This window comes from Opisthocomus hoazin, chromosome Z (assembly GCF_030867145.1).
Source record: "Opisthocomus hoazin isolate bOpiHoa1 chromosome Z, bOpiHoa1.hap1, whole genome shotgun sequence".
Lineage (NCBI taxonomy): Eukaryota > Metazoa > Chordata > Aves > Opisthocomiformes > Opisthocomidae > Opisthocomus > Opisthocomus hoazin.
The window spans coordinates 71346082-71363046 of record NC_134454.1 but is presented as its reverse complement, the minus strand read 5'-3'; the positions used below and the strand labels follow the sequence as shown (position 1 = coordinate 71363046).

The following is a 16965-nucleotide window of genomic DNA, read 5'->3' as shown; positions in this document are numbered from 1 at the left end:
TTCAAAATTAAATGCATTATTTGAATAAACCTGAAATATTCGAGAGAAGACTGTTTGCAAGCAAAAATAGATATATATATACATCTACTTTAATAAAAGTGTCTAATTTAAAAGTGGACTTGCATAGAGTTAAATACTTAGCCTTTGTGTGGTCACTGATAGTTTATTTGTGAATCTGCATTTTTGCTGGAAAACATGATCTATTAAAAAGTTCTTCTATTTTTTTTTTTTTTTTTTTTACCCCAGTGAATACTTAAGAAATACTGCTCTGGAAAGCAAAAAAAAAACTGTCTTGAATAAGTTTGACAAACAGCTAATGCAAAATTTAATATTTCAAGGTTTTACTTATTGTGGAGATGATGATAATCCTTCTGACTTCATGTACACCACGCTGGTCTGCCAGAGCATATATTTATTTCTAAACAATTTTTTTGTTTTGTTTTTAATTTAAATAATTTGGCAGTTTCTTTTTTAGGGTTTTGGCTGGTAGTTGCATTTGGTCTTAAATACAGTATAAGCTCAGGTGTAGCTGTGTGTGTAGTTACCAAATTACCTACCTATGTACACATTTTCAGTACTGCAAATTCACTATATTTTGCTGTTTGGCAATTAAATCCGTCTTCAGTTGCAACATCCTAGCTCAATTCAGCCTATACTGCTTGCTACAACTCGTTTTCGTAAGCAATTGTAGTATCGTGAAGCTTGTGTTGGTTTAGAAGACCCAGTTGGCCGGATATCGATAAAGAGCTTTTTGGAAGAATGTTTGCGGGCAACAAGTTACTCCCCATGATAAAGAAGCTGTCTATAGCTATCACAGTCCAAGTAAAGAAATTGACATTACCTTTAACTGTCTTTTAAGAGCAGAAGTATTGCTGTATTACTAAATGTCAGCTTGAGATAATTTTGTTTTTCAGTTTAGAAAACTACGCGTTTTGCAAGTAGTCCAGAACCTCATATAAAGTGTTATATAGTTGTATCAGTGAGAGCAATTGCACTCTCATCCGTATGGAGGTTTATTTTGGTTTTAGGATAGGGTAAAGGATTTGGATTTCTTTGTTTGAGAGCCTCTTCTTTTGGTGCATGGTGCTGCTATCTCTGCTGGGTATTGGAAGGAATGCCTGAAATTGAGGTTACACAACCTTCTAACATCTGAAATATCTGTTTTGTCTGGGCTTCCTTCATGCAGCATTCTTGAGTAAAAATTTCAAGGCTTTAGTCTGGAGCACTGGGTCAAAGAATATGTCTCTTTGAAGGGTACGCAGGCGAATTTTGTTGTTGTTGTTTCATTACATAGTATTGCATTTTCTGTTGAAGAATACTGGTTTTGAAGAGCTTGCTATGGTGGCTTCTCAGAACAAATTAAAGGAGTATCACTATGCCATGTTTAGTTTGTCTGGCTTCCAAATAGTTATTCAATATGCAAATACTTGTTTGGTTTTGTAAGTCTGAATATGTAAGCAATGTTTCTAATCTGCTAGAAAGAATAAAAGTAAGCCATTGATACAGTCTAGTAATCAACAGGAGTAAGAACTAACTTCATTTCTGGAGTTGTTTTGCTTAGTAGTTTTGCTTTTTAAAGACTCAATAGTATTTTTGTGTTCTCATAAAACAATACCATTATCTGAACCTTTTCTGGAACACCTAAGTTACTGTCCCCCCTTATGAAGTATTTCTTAGATGACACAAATTATTCTTGTTCTGTCAGGAACTGTGAATAAACAATACCTTGTAGAGCACTTGCTTTTCTGTTCAATCACATCGGTCTTTCTGCATTTTTGTAGTATATCTAAGTTGTAGATTTGAGACACAAATCCTAGCCCAGCAAACAAAGTTCTGTGTACAGACTGGAAAGCTGTTTCTAGTCATGAAGCTCTAGCTGAATCATTTCATCAGTCAGAAAGGAAAAGCTTTGCTTGTTCGGAAAGCCCAGTAGTCCTGTGGGAATCCTTCAACATCTTGCTCGTGCAGCGGGAGAGCTTGGTGCTTCTTCAGTACTACCTCTTGCTATGCAGAAGATCAGCGATGAAATGGAACGAGATGCTCTTCCCGTTCTTGATGGCTTTTTTATGAGGTATCTTTGAACTACTTTCATGACTGCTTTCTCAAATTAGAAATGTTAATCTGTGTTAAGTGGGGTTGTGGACCATGGATAGTACATCTGATGTTCGGATCCAGAGTTTTAATATGCAGTTTAGTTTTTGTGTTGTGAACCATGCACTGTAGAGAAATTACCAAACAGATACTTAAGAGATTGAGCATATTCAGTTCTGTTCACTCTGTAAAGCCCATAGGCTCACATTTAGTGCTAAAGAACATCTTTGCTTGATGGGGAAATAACTTTTATCCTGTTACTTGTTTGCCTGAAAACTGGGTTAGCAAGCGACAACCTGAGCTATAAGGAATTTCTACAAAATGCTCATAAGGCATACCAAATACAGTATTTTTATGTTATAATTGTGTTGCAAGTATTTTTTTTTAAATTAAGAGTATGGTGAGTAATTCTAATTACAAACATCTGAAGAAGTTGATAGTTTTTCCTTACAGATTCATTTTATAGATGTGCACATATATTTATGTATAAAAATAAATAACAGTATTTTTCTATATGGGGCAACATCATCGGAAGTCATGTATTTTAAAGTTTTCACTGAGTATCACGTTAACCAGGCAGATGTTTTTTAAGATTAAAATTGTAGTTTGCACTAGTATTTTATTCTTTATTGTTGTATTTTGTATTTTTTCTTAGGTGCGTTTTCTTAGGACCAGATTTTTGTTGCCATGTCTACTCCATTTGAAAGCATTCTTGGGTCAACTAATTCTGGTTCTGTTGACAAAGAAGTTGAATATCTTCTTCTGTAATGTCTGTTTCCGATACAAATTCTTACTTTTTTATCACTGTTTAGTAAACACAATTGTACATTTTACTCTCCTTCGATTTTTTTTTTTCCCCACAGTAAGAGAAGACTGAAAGGAAAGATGTAGTGTATCAAGTTGAATTACTGAATTTAGTTAATGATGGATTTCTCGCTGTTGCATCTGAGAGGATAAGACCATGATTTCTGTCTTATAAATAACCTCAAAGGCCAAGCATATAAAGGCCAAAACACAAATTACAGGGACAGATTCTAGCTAGAAGAAGCCAAAACCAGTTTGTTAAGTAACACTAATACATTCTAGTTATGATTCAGCTTTTTAGGGAGAGATTGTAGAAAGCTTCTATTTTAACCAACCATATAGATAACTTTTAAGACACTGGTTTTGTCCAGTGGTATTAAGCTGCATATTTTATTGATGGTGTTGAAACAGTTGAAGCCCCATCAAGCCTTCCCATCCTCACAAGGGAATAATGACTGCATTACTTTTAAAAAAGAACCTTCTAAATCACATTTAAGGCTTAAAAGCTGTATGCACTAATTAACAAAGTACAGTGAACATTTAAGCTGTTAATAGCCGCAACATCCGTGATGCATAGACCTTCAGTATACTAACACTGCATAACAATTCTCTATTGTGCATGTCTTTAACGAGAGTAACTGTGTCAGTTCTTTTCTTGCTTCACTACCTGCTGTGTATGGAAATTATGTATACTATTTAGCACTTGCTTTCAACTTTTAAAGTCCATGCATATTACATAGAAGCATTACATCTTGCATTAGGGTAGGGGACAGCTTTTAACAGGTCCGGCTTCCTTGTGATGTCTTAAATGCAACTTTTCTTCTAAAAAGCGTGGGCCAGCAGGGATTTTGCTCTAAATTTGCATTTCTTGATTGGGCATTTGCTTCTGTTTTTCTCCCCTGTGCCTCACACCACTTGTTTCTATGTGGCAAAGATCTGTTACACAAATCACTTTCTGTATAAAGGAGGTGTAAAGAATAGAGAACATGCATTGCAGTGAAGGCAGGTGTTGGTTTACACGAACTCAGGATTTCTTGTGTTCTTAGTAGCAGACCATGCACGAGTGTGACAAGTTAAACTTTAAACCACTACTTTTTGCTGGTTTTCCACCCCCACCTTTGATGAATGTCTTTTTTAATAAACAAAAGCCTAAATAGTTTGTTAAATTTTAACCCTCAAGGTTGAATGGTGTTCTGCAGCTACCATTGAATAGGAAATTAATATGTAGTTGGGAGATGAAAGGAAAAGAGCACCAGTATGCACGATAATGAAATTGAAAAAATAGTATTTGAGTATTCTTTGCTCTCGCTGATTGCCCAGGGAGATTGTTAGCTAGTTAAAACTGTATCCACAGTGGATGTTTCATGTACTGTAGTGATAATCTTTCCTATGACTTCATCGCTAGAGTTACCAAGTCTTAAAACTTTGCTGTACATCCAAGTTTGAACTCAGCAGCTCAGACCTTAGGATATATGCTGTCCAGATTAGCGTGTGAATTGACCAAGGTGTTCCTGCTTCACAGCAGCAATTGCGCTGCTGATGTGTAAGTAGTGTCCCAGTTCACTGCCAGGCTCTGAACGTCATTCTCCCTTGGGTCTTTTGCAGTTTGAACTGGTAAGGGAGCTTTCCGCAAAACTGAGAAAAGGCACCCAAGCCACACAAAGAACGTAAATTAGACCCCTTCTCCTCCAAAGGCTGAACATGATGAAACAAGTGGTGCTTCTGTTTGGGAACTCTACCTGGGACTTACTTTGAAAATATCTTGATGGGTACTTTAAAAGAAGTTTTGTAAGGTTTTCGTATGCCTGTAAAGCAGATCAGAATTGTTACTTTTCTTGTTTCTGACAAAATTCCTGAAAAATAGCAACTTTATAAAATTCACTTCGGTCATATATTTATGATCTATTTTCTAAATACAGTTAACTTTTAATAAATGTTAAAAATAACAATGACAACTTTACTAAAATGGCATCAGAAACACACAAAAAATACAGAAGTTATTTCCAATGTGCAAGAGTAGCCTGAATTTTGGCTCTTGCTTAACATAACCCCACCCTGAGCTGCCGGTTGGGGCCTTAGGTGTCCATGATCAAAACTACATTTTATAGACTGTAAGCTCAAAAGTCATCTTTAGTGAATAATTCACCAAGATATTCTTGAACTATTATGTTTAGCTTTGCAAGCCAGTCTGCTTATTGTGACTTAGACTAGGAGTAGTATAGCATAAATAATCGGAAGTGCAAACTGAATAAATTTTGTTTGAAAGAATATACCATCACTGAACTACCAGTGAACTAGAATATACTACTTATTTAAAAGTATATGCAAAATTAAACTAATCTGGGGAATCAGTACGAAGCTGTCTGTTCTAGGTGGGCTTTAGCTGCTAATACTTCTCTTGTCTTTCCTTTAAAGCTCCTTCCTTCCTGCCTGTTTTGTTTTCCAGCTGAGAAATAGTATCTGTAAGATACTTATGGTAGTAAAGCAGTAGAGTGTTGCCATAACTAAATTATTTTAAGAGGAATCAGGTTATTTCAGTTGTTCTGTTATCCTTTCTTGAGGTAAACTAAGACTGCTTCTCTTTTTATTTGGAAGTTTATGGTCTAAAATAGTTACTGTAATCTTATTCTTAACTACTTGAATTTTTGCATGTTTTTTAGTCTGAGGATTGTGAAATTCTTGTATAGTGCTTGAAAGTTGAGTGCTGTAGAAAATTCTCTTTAAATGCCTCGAAGGTAATAAAAAAACCCCAGCCATTTGTGGGGGGTGGAGCAAAAGATATGCTTACATGTGCTTTGAATGAGCTCTAGAAACTATGTTCTCTCTAAATCTTGCTGTATTACAATAAAAAGTAGTTTACAAAACCTGCTGTAAGTGATTCAGACTTTTTCCCCCCCTTGTTTGAGATAAGCACAGTTTATCATTTCCTCAGTTTGAAGAAAGTCATGACCACACTTTAGTCTCTGATGACTACTGGTAGCAACATCAGTCTATTTTTATGAACTATATTCTCCCCTGACTGCCCCTACTTTCTTCCATTTAATAACGATTTTCTTAATTTCAGTCATATGGAGAAACTGCAAAATGTAAACCTGGATATTTGATTCCTCCTCTCTCTAATTTCATTATACTTACCCAGACAACTTTTACAAAACTAAGACATGCTGTTACAGGAAAAAAAAAAAACATTATTAATAATTAAATAATCATTTTGTCTTGTTCTTTGATTCTTTCTTGGCAGAAAAACTGTACTGAGCATAAAATATCTATTTGTGCTGAAAGTGAGACTTACGTGTTTTGAATGTTTCATTTTTAAATTTCTAAAATGTTGTTTACCTGCCTATCAAGAACGCAGGCTGGATGATAGGTATTTTTTGCATGTTTGTCTAGAAAAATGCGTCTCTGTTTTGAGGCTTGTTAGGGCACTGAGAGGTGCAAAATCTGAGATTTTTTGTTTTATTTTTAGTATTATGGTTTAACAAAAGCACAACTCAACATCTTTCACCGTAACTTTTACCATTAATCACTTTTATAAATGCAATCTTTCTGTGACTTTTGCAGGAGACAAATGTGAATACAAAATTTGGGAATGTGATGCAGGCTAGAAATAAACTGGTTGGTGAGGGGGAAGTTTTCTACTTACTAGTGTGAAGTCATGTTCCAGTTTATAGAGGGCACCTGGGATTTTTAGAAGTCTAGTTCCTGTTTATTTGTTCATCATGTTCTCTCTGAACAAGTCCAAGTGACATTGGTTTAATGGTGTGTGGGATCTGTTATACCTTTATGTTTGTAGTATCTCATGCAAGCAGCATGCAATAATATTGCACATACAAAATATTGGGAAAGTGGAGCGAGGTCACTTTGAATTAATTCGTGATTTTGATTATAGTTTATAATGTTGTACAGTGGGACAGCAGGTAAGTCGTCAAGGAGGTTTTGTCACAACAGCAAAATGCCTAGCCTTCGTGGCAGCTGGAGTAGTATCTCCTCAGCTGTGAATTACAAACTGATGAATAGTGTTTGCTGAAGCTAACAGCAGTTGGAAATGTTGGACTTTTTTGGATACTGACATCTCCTTTGCATAGTGGCAGGCAGTAGACTATAAAGTGTTACAATGGACTTAGGTTGATTCCAGCAGTGTGACAATTTCTGCTTCTGTTGGACTCACTTTTCAGCATATGCTTTTCTCCATATCCAGTTTCTCTTTAGTGTTTTTTGCAAAATTGCCTATGGAAAGAGATTTTCTTTAAGTAGAAGCTCTGTATGCATCATTATTATTATTTAATCCTGTTTACAAGGTTTGGTTTTCTTTCTTAAAATATAGCGCTTTCACTGCTTTTCTCAACTTCTTTATTAATCGTTCTGCAGGGTGGTTAGATGGGAGAACATGTTACGGGTAACACCATGTTGTTCACAGATTACTGTGATAATGCAAAATGGTTGTGAAGCCTGAAAGAAAACTGTATTGTGTGATACAGTGTTTCCTAAGGGCAAATATGCTTTTTTTCCCCTTGTTGCGTGTAGCTGTTAGACAAATGTCTGACCATGTTTAGTTGATTCTGCTCCATTTTTCCACTTAAAATTTGCATAGTAGATTCTGTTCTCTTAATATATGTTTCAAAAATACCGTATTGAAGTGTAGAAATGTGTATGTTGTTGTCTGACTTAAAGCCTGAGCAGCTGAGCATGCTAAATAAAAAGCTCCTTTCACAGCAGCTATTTTGCGGGTATTATGCAAGATGTTCTGTGCTTTGATACAACAGCTCCTAAAAAAAGTGTATTTCAATATGAATTTCTAGTAACAATTTATGCACTTAGTCTGGTGAAACGTGTTGGGGGTGGGAAAGAGAGCAAGCTGTTGTGAACACCTATAAAGTACAGAAAACTTCTACTTTCCCTCTTTTCTAACAAGTGTAAACTATTGAGGTTAAGTAGGTGGGGCAACCGGAAGTAATTACTAAGGCCAGTGGCATTTTTGCGGTTTAATAAAGACAGAAGCTAATTATTCAGTTTTTATTTAAGTGAAATGATGCCAAAAAGGAGGTTCCTGCAGAGCAGCTGCACTCCTTCAGTGTTACCCTAATTTACCACAGACACAACTGTCACAAACAGAACTTTTAAACTTGATATATAGCCACGAAAGTAAGGAGCCCTTTGTCTGGAGTGTATGCAGAAGAACTCCTTTATACAAATCAACCGGCAGATGACGGACAATGATGAAAATTTGATTCTTTGAAGTCATAATGGTCATTGAAATGTGTGAAATTCTGGTATTGAAAAGAGAGCAGCTAGCAAGACTCTAAATCCTGGGTGGTTGCTGGAAGCTTGCTGGGAGGTTTTTCTGTGTTTTGACATCAACTTCCCATTGCTTGTTCCCTGTTTCCTTTATTTAAAAAAAAAAAAAAAGAGGTGGTGTGCTAAACAGTAGATAGTTGATAGTGGTTATCTACAGTTTTTGTCTATGCATGGAAACAAGTGTCATAGGAGGAACACCACACCTTTATGCACACCTGACCCACCTATTCAAAAACACTTGTTTCCAGAGATACGCTCAATCATTTAATCTCTTTCACTTGAATTACAGAGTTCCATTTCTTGTCCCCTTTGGAATTTGTGCTATTAGTGGAGTACTTAAAAGGAGAAAATTCTTGTTTCCTTTAAAAGTCATTTTTGTGCCTAATACTACTTTCAGTGACACTGCCTCTGTGAACCAGCTTTTCTCCATGCTGTATAGCACATTTATTGTTTCTTATTACTCTTTGCAGAACAGCTTTACCAGGCTTTTCACCATGACAGGTGTTCTTAAATAGTGGAAGTTATAATAAAGACAAAACCTCCTGTTCATTTGTAAGCAATTTGATATGATTTTTACTGTTCAAAAAATAGTGAGAGTTTTGTCCCTCTCAGCTTATTCCAAGAGCCAAAATGCCTCAAAATGAGCTTTTAAATGTTTTTAATTGCAAAAAAATTTAGAGGTTGCTCTTAAAAAAAGAATCTCCTCTATACGTATATTGAGAAAAACAGGATGATAGCCTGTGTTAAAGATGTGAAACACGATTGTTAATTTTTAGTAAAGCAAACCTATACAGTTCAAATCTCAAGTCTTTTATATTGTCACCTTATTATTTAGAATATTGAATGCTAAACACCTCACTGATATTTTAATATGCTAATATATAGCAAAATTCTGTGGGGAACACTTAGAAAAAAAAAGATAGTAACGTGAAGCCAGCTGTCAAAAACATCTTTGTTTTGGAAAGTTGGTTCACAGGTAGTTTCAATGAGAACTTGAACTCAGAACAAAGCACTGAAGACACAGTAAAGAGTTCAACCCAGTGCAGCATAGTTCTTTTCAAGTATTATATTGTTTTAATGGCATCTTGGAGCGGGAGCTTTAGCCCATTGAAATGTCGCTTAAAGGACAGGTTCTTCTGTCACTAGCTGGAGCTGTGTGGATGAAATGATCACAATAGAGTGTTGTAATGCATTTTAAAAGTGTGAGAAATCAGTTTGTCTAGACTAAGAGTGCGCCTACAGGGAATAGGAATTTTAGAGCTTCTGTGCTCTTTAGGTGTCAAGTATGTGATAGATGCTAAGCCTTTTTATTCCATATCTTTGGCAACAGCTCAGCTATGCTACAGTACCTTACATGTCTACAGCAAGCAAAAACAGTGATTTTATGTCAGGATGACTTGGGCTTCAGAAGCCAGAAACTCATTGTCCTAACAACTGTCTGTTCAATTGCCAGCTTTAAAATGGGGAAGATACCAATAAACAATTGCTAGATTCCCAGAAGGCATGGAAAGTTTAGCTATAATGAATCAAAGTATGAAGAGCTAGCAACATCATGTAGGTATTTTAGTTTCGGAAAGTAGGCAGGTTTTAGTTTTCACCTTGAAAAGATTTTTGTGGGACGAATCCCATGTTATAAGTGAAATAACTTTGATTTGGAGCCAACTAAATCCCCCAAAAAACATGGCTTGAAGGAGCTTATGGTTTGTCTGGGTTTTTGGTTTTACTTTCATCCAGTTGAACAAGTCTAGGCATTTCTTTACTATGGTTACCTCATAAATAAAGCATTTGCTGATTTTTAATACTGTTTTTAGATTGTGTTCTGTATGCAACTAATGTATAGTACTTTTATGATTCTCTGGTGTGGAGATTTCAAACAAGGAAATTTTATAATTCCACAATGTTATTTAACATTGTATCTTGTTGTAATAATTCCACATAATTCTGGAACAATTCAAAAACCTCTAAATATGAAGCTTAAACTCATAATGTACTTATGAGTTGCTGAGAATAATAATAGTAAAAAAAAACCCAAAACACGTCATTTTGAGTTGTTTTGAAGCTTGCGTATTTGGAGGTATTTGATGATAACAAACCCAGAATTTTAGCATGTAACAGACTATTTCAGAGGGGGAAAAGAAATTTTTTGTGAATATTCATATATTTTCTCAGTAGGCATGTTTGTTAAATACATAAATAAAGGCTAATATAGTAGCCTATTGCTATAAACAGGCAAGCTAAAACATTGAAGCCCCACCAAACTTTACTGCAGCTAAAAAAGCATTTTTGTTAAACAAAGCACTTTGCCAATTCAAATAAGAAAACTTTAAGCCATTTCCTTCTAAAACTGTGGTTTAAGCTTCAGCAGAAATGCCAGTCTGTCAGAAGGTGTTTTACTTTCGTGTTGCAACATTCCAGTGATTGGTAGCATTTCTTTTTCAAATCACTGCTAGACTCATATTAAAAATAAACATTACTTGGTCCTAATGAAAGCATTTGCAATGGAATTGTTAAGATATTTTGACAGTTTCTTTTGGTAGTCTGGGTAGAAATGTCAGAAGCTGGGAAATTAGTGTGCATGCTTGTTTGTTTCCCCTGCTGTTCTAATTGCAAATACAAGTCAAATGTAGATTTGAGGGACTGATCTCCCAAAATCTAGTTTCTGAAGTAAAACAAAAAAAATGAGACTTGAGGATGATCTGGTGACAGCACCAAGAGCTTTTAAGTTTACCACAAAACAAAATCCCACAAAGTTAGTAGCTACAGACATGTAAAGCCACAGTATTTTATTTAAAGTTGTTTGTCTTTTAATTCAAGCTCATGGCCGTACTGGCAAGATGAGTTCAATATGCCCAAAGTTTTGCTGCACTGTTTTGGACTTTTACCAGTTTACTGTTTATTCCTGGGGAGAGGAAGGGAGGGCAGGAAGGAAGACTGAGGAGCTTCCAGTAGCCTTTAAAGTATGTAAGGAGCAGGAGCAGTTTAGCATCCTTAGAGATGGATTCGATGTTTCATTTCACTCTCTGCTAGGGTGAACTGACAGGTTAATTTTATGTAATTACTGTTTAGTTTTTAGTGAGAAAGTTCACTTTGATTATTTCAGATGCTACTGAGGGTAATTTTTCACAGCAATTCTTGTGAGATTTTTCCTATCTTCTTCTTTGTTAAAGTCAGTATTTTTAGGCTGGTTTTGTGATCCTCCAGTTTTTATCTTTGTTAGTTTTATTTGCTGAGGCCTCACAAGCCAAGCCTTGGTAGAGGTGGACATCCTACTACTAGCTATATATGATGTTACAAGCCTTTTTTTTCAATTTGGAGGCTGGAATCTCCTGAATCCTATTGTCCTGCACAAGAATACCGAAGAATATTGCCAGTATCAAATGTTGCTCTCTTGATCTTGAACATCAACAGAAAAATTGACTCTCAAAAGCTGATATTTATAGCCTTAAACATGATGAGGGGGTCAATTTTATGTAATACCTAATGGTTAGAGAAATGAGAGCTGAATTCTAGTACCTGCTCTGCAGTCTCAAGCAATCAGTTGGTTATTGTGCGAAAGATAACCTCCTACCTCTTCCTTCGTGCTAAGCATAGCTTCTTGAGTCAACGTGGATGTTGGTGCAGCTTAATTATATACGGACTTAAGTCCAAGTGAAAGCACTTACACTGCAGCACATAGCTGTCTGGCTAGGATTTGGGTGGATAGTTCTGTTCATAGGAAGTTTAGGTTCCTAATGGTAGCATAAAATTTTGAGATTAGTCAATGTTTCAGTCTGTGCTCTGATATTTTCTTTAAGGGAGAGCAAAGGAGTTTATACATTTCCACATTTTCTTTAGTTGGTGCGAGTTGGAGCAGTCCTGACTTTGCAGCTGCAGTCAGAGGGTGGGAGGGAATGTCCTGTCCCTCCTCTGGCACTAGCAGTTCTGTAGCTGGGAGATGAGCAGGTTCAGGAAATTGGCCTGTGCAAAATCTGATTCAGCCAGGGGAAGCAAGATGATAGCAGCCCCAACATACAACAGCCTCACTTTTATACAGCCAGATTCATACCATACTTTTCTCAATTTTTTTTTTCTTTTTTGTAACTTAAAAAGTAAAAATAAAGCATGATATTATGTAAAAAGCATAAGCAGCATTATATTACAAGCCTTTTACGTGAACCCTTTTTTAACAAGTTCCATTGTGTTTTTCATAGGATATCACTGCTTTAACTGGTGTTCCAGATGAGCACATCAAAACCCGAAAAGTTCACATTTTTGTTCCAGCACGCAATGCAATGCAGGCAGGAGTTAACAATACAAAGAAATGGAAGATGGAATTTGATAACAGGGAGCGCTGGGAGAACCCTTTAATGGGCTGGGCATCTACGTGAGTAGTTACTGAATTTGGAAATACTTTTCTTCTATATTTGACTCTTACTAGTCATGTAAATTTTAAGTTTGAAATGTCCTTTTGATCTGTAAATCTACTTGTGTTTTAACAGTACTTACAATAAGTAGTTGGATTTGTTAGTCATATGTTTAATGATCTGTTATGTTTAAAAGCAGATTTTAGCTCACAACATTATCTTCTGGAAGAGTTTGAAAAATGTGTTAACAACCAGCGTTTTCAGCAGTGACATTTGTGGTGATGTTACTGTATGGCAGGATCAGGGAAAGAAGGTTATCTGTTACCTGAAGCAGTAAATCCTTCTCAGCTCCCAATTGCATCTTCTAAATTTGATTAAACATAAATGTAACAATACTTAGCTGCCGGATTTTGTTTTAACGAATTTTTATAAATACTGTGAAGATCTCAAATGAGGAGCTATAACTAATTTAAAAAAACAAAACCAAACCTACTTAAAATATTAGTTTGTTTCAATGTTGCTAATATTAGTAGTAAAAACTCTTAAATATGCCAAAATCCAAAACAGTACCAATCTTAGCTAAATATGCTATAATTTGGAGAAGTAAGTATAACTTGGATGCAGATAATTTTTCTTTTTTCCCCTATATGAATATACTACCTTCATTTTACAGTGTGGTTAGAATTCCTGTTATAAACTGTAAAACAGCAATTATTCTGACAAAACTGTAATTTTGATCTGAAGCTGTCTTGTTTGAGGCATAGTCAGAAAAGTTAAATTATTCTACATAGACAAAAATCAGCCATTAGAGATTATTTTTCAAACTTCAGAAGGGATATAATGTGTACTGAAAATTTCTGGATGCAGTTGTATTAGCACTTGCTATCAAAGTGTGAAAAAAACCTTAAAACTTAAATATGATATAATTTGAGGACTCATTTTTTGAGATTTATTAACATTCAAAATGTGGTCACAGGATTTTTTTGGGTTTTTTTTTCTTTATTTATAAAATAAATGTATCCATAAATATTTGTTCAAAATAACTCTGAAATCAAGTGTTCCTGTTACATTGGTTTCCCATAAACAATTGAGGAGGCTCACAACCTGTAACATCTTGGTTGTGTTGGTACTGCAAAGCATTAGGGATGTCAAGCGCAACTATCATTAGACACGAGAAAATACTGAATATGAATTAAAATATTATTTGTATTAAAATAGGCTGTTAAAATACCTGTTTTAAAACTTTAAGCCTGTATATAATAGTGACCTCATCTGAAGCACGTACTGGGGTTTTTCACCATTGCATTTTAAGCATATTTGAACTGCTGTTTCAGAGGATAAGATCTCAATGATTTAATGCATGTATGCCTTGGATGACTTGACTTACTGCAAGTAGCTACTACATTTAGCAAGTAGTGACCAGGTTGTTTCATGGGGCCTAAATGGATTAAGTGATAGACTCTAGACCAGCAATATGCCTTTCCCTCCTGCATGTGTGCCCCCCAAGTGTCTAGCCGCTAAAGAATGGTCTGTTTGTACCACTGCACAGATTATAACACTGTAGCAGGTGACAGGAACGCCTGCTTTAGTTCAGGTTGAATTTAACTTTTCTTATAATACGCCTTTGCTTTTCAGCTGATTTTAACCACACTAGATGAATTATTTTCTGAGTGGGATTTTGCATGATCTCAGCTGAAACAACGGCTCTTAACCTTTCTAAGTTACAACCATTTGTGCTGAATAAACCACCTAGAAAAATGAACCCTGTTATTAAGGGCTTAACTGTATTTTAAATTGTTCTGAACTGAGCTTATTGTGGGAATTTAAAAAGGAATGGCTGTTTTGAGTGAATCCATCTCTACATGCATTTTTATTTTGGGGTAAAGAAAGGAATATTTCCTGTGTAAGCAAGCTCCGGGTAGGCCAAAAGCAAGTGCTGAGAATTGGCACTGCTAGGTTAAGGTTTTGGTAAACTAATTTGTTAATTTTTTAAGGAATTCTCACAAAACTACTAGTGGACATTCTGGTGATTTCAAATTACCATTCAACACCCAGAAATATGTAAGAAGAATTTCTTCTCCTCAGATTTAATTGCTGCAAAGAACAGAAGTTTTCTGAGAAGCTTTCCCATTTGCTTTTGAATAATGTAATGGGATTAGTGGATTAGAGCCCTTCAGGGTCTAGGGATTAGAGCCCTTTTCCTCTGAACTCGATACACTTATTCACCTGTAGGTCTTTGCTATATTTCTGTCATTTTACAGTCTTGCTTGCTTTTTGGTTGCATTTGCTGTTTCTTGGATATAGGTTTTTTTCAGTGAAAATTATCCAGTTGTAGATATAAATAAAATAGACCTGTGGCCTTTTTTTTTTTTCAATTGAGAGGTTTCATCACAGGAATGTGTATGGCTGGTTCTTGAATACATCTTTTAATATAAAGCTGCAAATAAAGAAACATGGGAAATGCATGGTTTCCATTGTACAAGATCTGATAAGAGAACAAAATCTGGGAATCCCAGTTTGTAGCAATAGGTAACACAGTTTAGGGCAGGCATAGGAAATCCTGCAGCACTGCTGTTGCTGACACTGTCAGGACACCTGATAGCTGGCCATCCTGAATTCCAGTTAGCTCACAGATTATCACAAGCTTAAACACATGGATGGCTCATGTATGGAAAGAAACCAAAAAGCTGTGTTTAGATTGGATGAAAGATGATCCCCACGTGAAAACACAACAAATCATTTCTCCACAATCCTCATTTCCAGACTGCCTCTGTCCTGGAGGGTTTTCATCAAACTTGCAGTGCTGAAGAGGCACCAGTCCCTCACTACACTTCAGACTTAAACTTCTTTGTTCCCACTCAGTAGTGTTGAGAAGATTTTTCCGACACCAGTCGTGGAAGAGAAGAATGATAAGCAAAAGTTGTCACAGTATTGAGAGATATTTGGGTCACTTGATTCTCTGCTGATCACATCATGAGCTAATTCTTAGTTTCTAATTCTCCTTACTGCCTTTATACGAGAAATCTTTAAATGTCTGTAAGAAACCCCATCTTAGTGGCTTGTGAAAGTGTAATTTATGCTTTTATCCTGTTTTTTTCTATTTATTGGGGAATATATTTGATATATGGTGAACTCCATTTTTCCATGTGTACATCAGATAAAATTACATTGTTGTCTTTGCTGGAAGCTAGATTCCTCCTGATCCCCTCCCCCTCCACCAGTCACAGTCATTGTCCTTTATTGGAGAGAGGTCAATGTATCTTTGGTTCCTTTTTCTCTTCATTTACGCTTCTAGCTTCAAAGAGAGAAGAGTTGAGAGGCAGCTCACTCAGTAGTTTGTTGCGATTTGGTCTTGTCTTCCCAGTTGTCTCCCAGGCTTGTGTGCACTATTGTCTCAGGGAAATATTATCTAATCATTGTGCTGCTACAACTGGTATGTTATTTCTCTAAAAGTTTTGTAGATTAATTTTTAGAACCCTATTTTTTGTTCATCCTTTGTAGTTGTTAAATTGGAACTTTTATAGCAACAAATAAGGCAGGTGTTTTTTTTTAACTTAGATTTTAATTTGTTTCAGAAGGCTTTTTGCTGTACAGTTGCTTTCAGACACATAGTTGAGGAATAGCTGATAATCTAAAACTAACCAGGGTCTATTCAGTTAGCTAGCAGTTTGCGTTTCTGAGCTTTGTTTTCACTGGTGACCTGCGATCTTGCTGTACTGGAATAATTTGTGGAGGTCATGTGACCTCAGCCAAAGCTGAACTCTTGAATTTTTTTACGTTTTTTCTCTGATTAATTACTGCTCTGTTTAGTTTGATATTGATTCGAAGATCCGGTAGGAAAAACTTAACAGTACAATGTATACTGTTAAGCAGGTATTCTTTATTGCGGCGCTGGGCACACGGGGGATTTCTCCTCCAAACGTGCTCACCAGACACCCTGTTGCTTCAGGTTAAATACAATCACACATGTAAATATTCATTATATTTCTAGGAACTAATTAGCATATGTAAATATCTTTCATGCATGTCTGTTAGCATCTTTGGGTGGTCTTTGGGGGTCCCAAGATGAAGGCCCATCCTCTTCATCATGCTGTTCACTGATTGACATTTGTTTCTGCGCAAACTCAGTTCTAGCATCACGTATATCGTGTCCTTCAGGTTGTTTTGCTCCGGTCTTGTTGCTCTCTGGGTGCCTCCTTATCTCTGTAGCTTGGCGCATTTGCCCTCCCAAGGCCGAGCTGTCTGGAGTAGAATTATTTAGGAGTCTCTTTTATCCCACAGTTATCCCAATTATTTGCTGAGAACCAAGACCACTTTTGTTTCACCTAATTATTTTGTCTTAACAACTAAGTGATAGCTTGTGCCCATGTCCTTCCACTACATTCCTTAATGAGAAAACAGGGATTAGTGTAACAGTTACATCGTTAGATCG

At 36.0% G+C, this 16965-nt stretch overlaps 1 protein-coding gene across 1 annotated transcript in view; it reads left to right on the top strand.

The window, feature by feature from the left end:
• NDUFS4 (NADH:ubiquinone oxidoreductase subunit S4) overlaps positions 1-16965 on the top strand; it is a 48863-nt gene that overhangs the window by 27692 nt on the left and 4206 nt on the right. Inside the window, exon 3 of the mRNA XM_075410988.1 lies at positions 12381-12553. Coding sequence (XP_075267103.1) covers positions 12381-12553 — 173 coding nt within the window. The remainder of the gene's footprint in view (positions 1-12380; positions 12554-16965) is intronic.